Source organism: Aplysia californica, unplaced genomic scaffold, assembly GCF_000002075.1.
Source record: "Aplysia californica isolate F4 #8 unplaced genomic scaffold, AplCal3.0 scaffold00109, whole genome shotgun sequence".
NCBI lineage: Eukaryota > Metazoa > Mollusca > Gastropoda > Aplysiida > Aplysiidae > Aplysia > Aplysia californica.
The window spans coordinates 402,580-404,142 of NW_004797379.1; the positions used below are offsets into that span (position 1 = coordinate 402,580).

The 1,563-nt window shown below is 56.7% G+C and overlaps 1 protein-coding gene across 1 annotated transcript in view; it reads left to right on the top strand.

Moving 5' to 3' along the window:
• LOC101858400 (brorin) overlaps positions 1-1,563 on the top strand; it is a 32,701-nt gene that overhangs the window by 24,538 nt on the left and 6,600 nt on the right. Inside the window, exon 2 of the mRNA XM_005095619.3 lies at positions 652-891. Coding sequence (XP_005095676.1) covers positions 667-891 — 225 coding nt within the window. The 5' untranslated portion in view covers positions 652-666. The remainder of the gene's footprint in view (positions 1-651; positions 892-1,563) is intronic.

Sequence of the window (1,563 nt, forward strand, 5' to 3'; positions counted from 1 at the left end):
TCCCCCTCCTCCCTCCCTCCCTCCAAACTTAACCCCTCCCCCACTTCATCTCTCCCCTCTAGTCTTCTCCCTCTCCCTCCCGACTTCATCTCTCCCATTATCTCCATACAGACTCACAAAAAAAGAACCATGGGGGACCACTACCACCACCATCTCTTCCTCTTTGCCTACCTCCTGTCCATATAGGGCTAGGCCTTCTCAGCCCTGGAACTGAGAAAGCCTAGATGTAGTGGTATTGCACCCCTTCCCCACCTTTCCTCCCTCTTCTTCTTCTCCTTCCCCGCTTCATCCCTCCCACTTTCTCCCCACATGCACAGACTCAAACAAAAAAACACGAGGGACAACCACCTCCACCACATCCTCCTTGTGGCCCCCTCTCCCGTCTTCTTTCCCTTCCTCCCCTCGTCATCCCTCCCTCACTTCATCTTTCTCCACTCCATCCCTCCTCCCTTCATTCCTCCCACTATTTCGTCTCAGACTCACACAAAAAAGAACAATGCGGGACCACCACCACCACCACCATCTCCTCCTCCATGCCTCCTTCTTGCCCCTGTTGGGGTGTTGCGCCCCCCCCCCCTTCCCATTTCCTCTCCTTTCCTCCCTCTTCCCCTTCTCCCTCCCCATTTCATCCCTCCCACTTTCTCCCTACAGACACCAGAAAGAACCATGAGGGACCACCACCACCACCACCATCTCCTCCTCCTCGCCTCCCTCCTGTTCCTGTGGGGGTGTGGCCTCCCTATGGCGGAGGGCGCCGCTGTCAAGGCGTCGCGGCGGGCAGGCTGTGACTACCACGGCAAGCTGTACGTTGCAGGCTCCAGGTTCCAGCCCGAGCCCTGTATCAACTGTCACTGTCCGCGCCGAGGGGGTGTGGCTAAGTGTACGGTCAAGGTGAGGGGCGTGGTTAAGTGTATGATCAAGGTGATGGGGCGTGGTGAAGTGTATGATCAAGGCAAGGGGGCGTGTCGAAGCGTGCGGTCATGGTGAGGGGGCGTGGCTGATGGTGAAGCTAAGTGTACGATTAAGGTGAGGGAATGCAGCTAAGTGTACAGTCAAGGTAAGAGGTTGTGGCTAAGTGTACGGTCCAGGTCAGAGGGTGTGGCTAAGTGTACGGTCCAGGTCAGAGGGTGTGGCTAGGTGTACGGTTCAGGTCAGAGGGTGTGACTAAGAGTACGGTCCAGGTCAGAGGGTGTGGCTAGGTGTACGGTCCAGGTCAGAGGGTGTGACTAAGTGTACGGTCCAGGTCAGAGGGTGTGGCTAAGTGTACGGTCCAGGTCAGAGGGTGTGGCTAGGTGTACGGTTCAGGTCAGAGGGTGTGACTAAGAGTACGGTCCAGGTCAGAGGGTGTGGCTAGGTGTACGGTCCAGGTCAGAGGGTGTGACTAAGTGTACGGTCCAGGTCAGAGGGTGTGGCTAAGTGTACGGTCCAGGTCAGAAGGTGTGGCTAAGTGTACGGTCCAGATCAGTGGGTCTGGCTAAGTGTAAGGTAAAAGTAAGAGCAATGGCTATGTGGACAGTCAAGGTAAAGGGGCCTGGCTGAGTGCACAGCCACGGTGAAGGACGG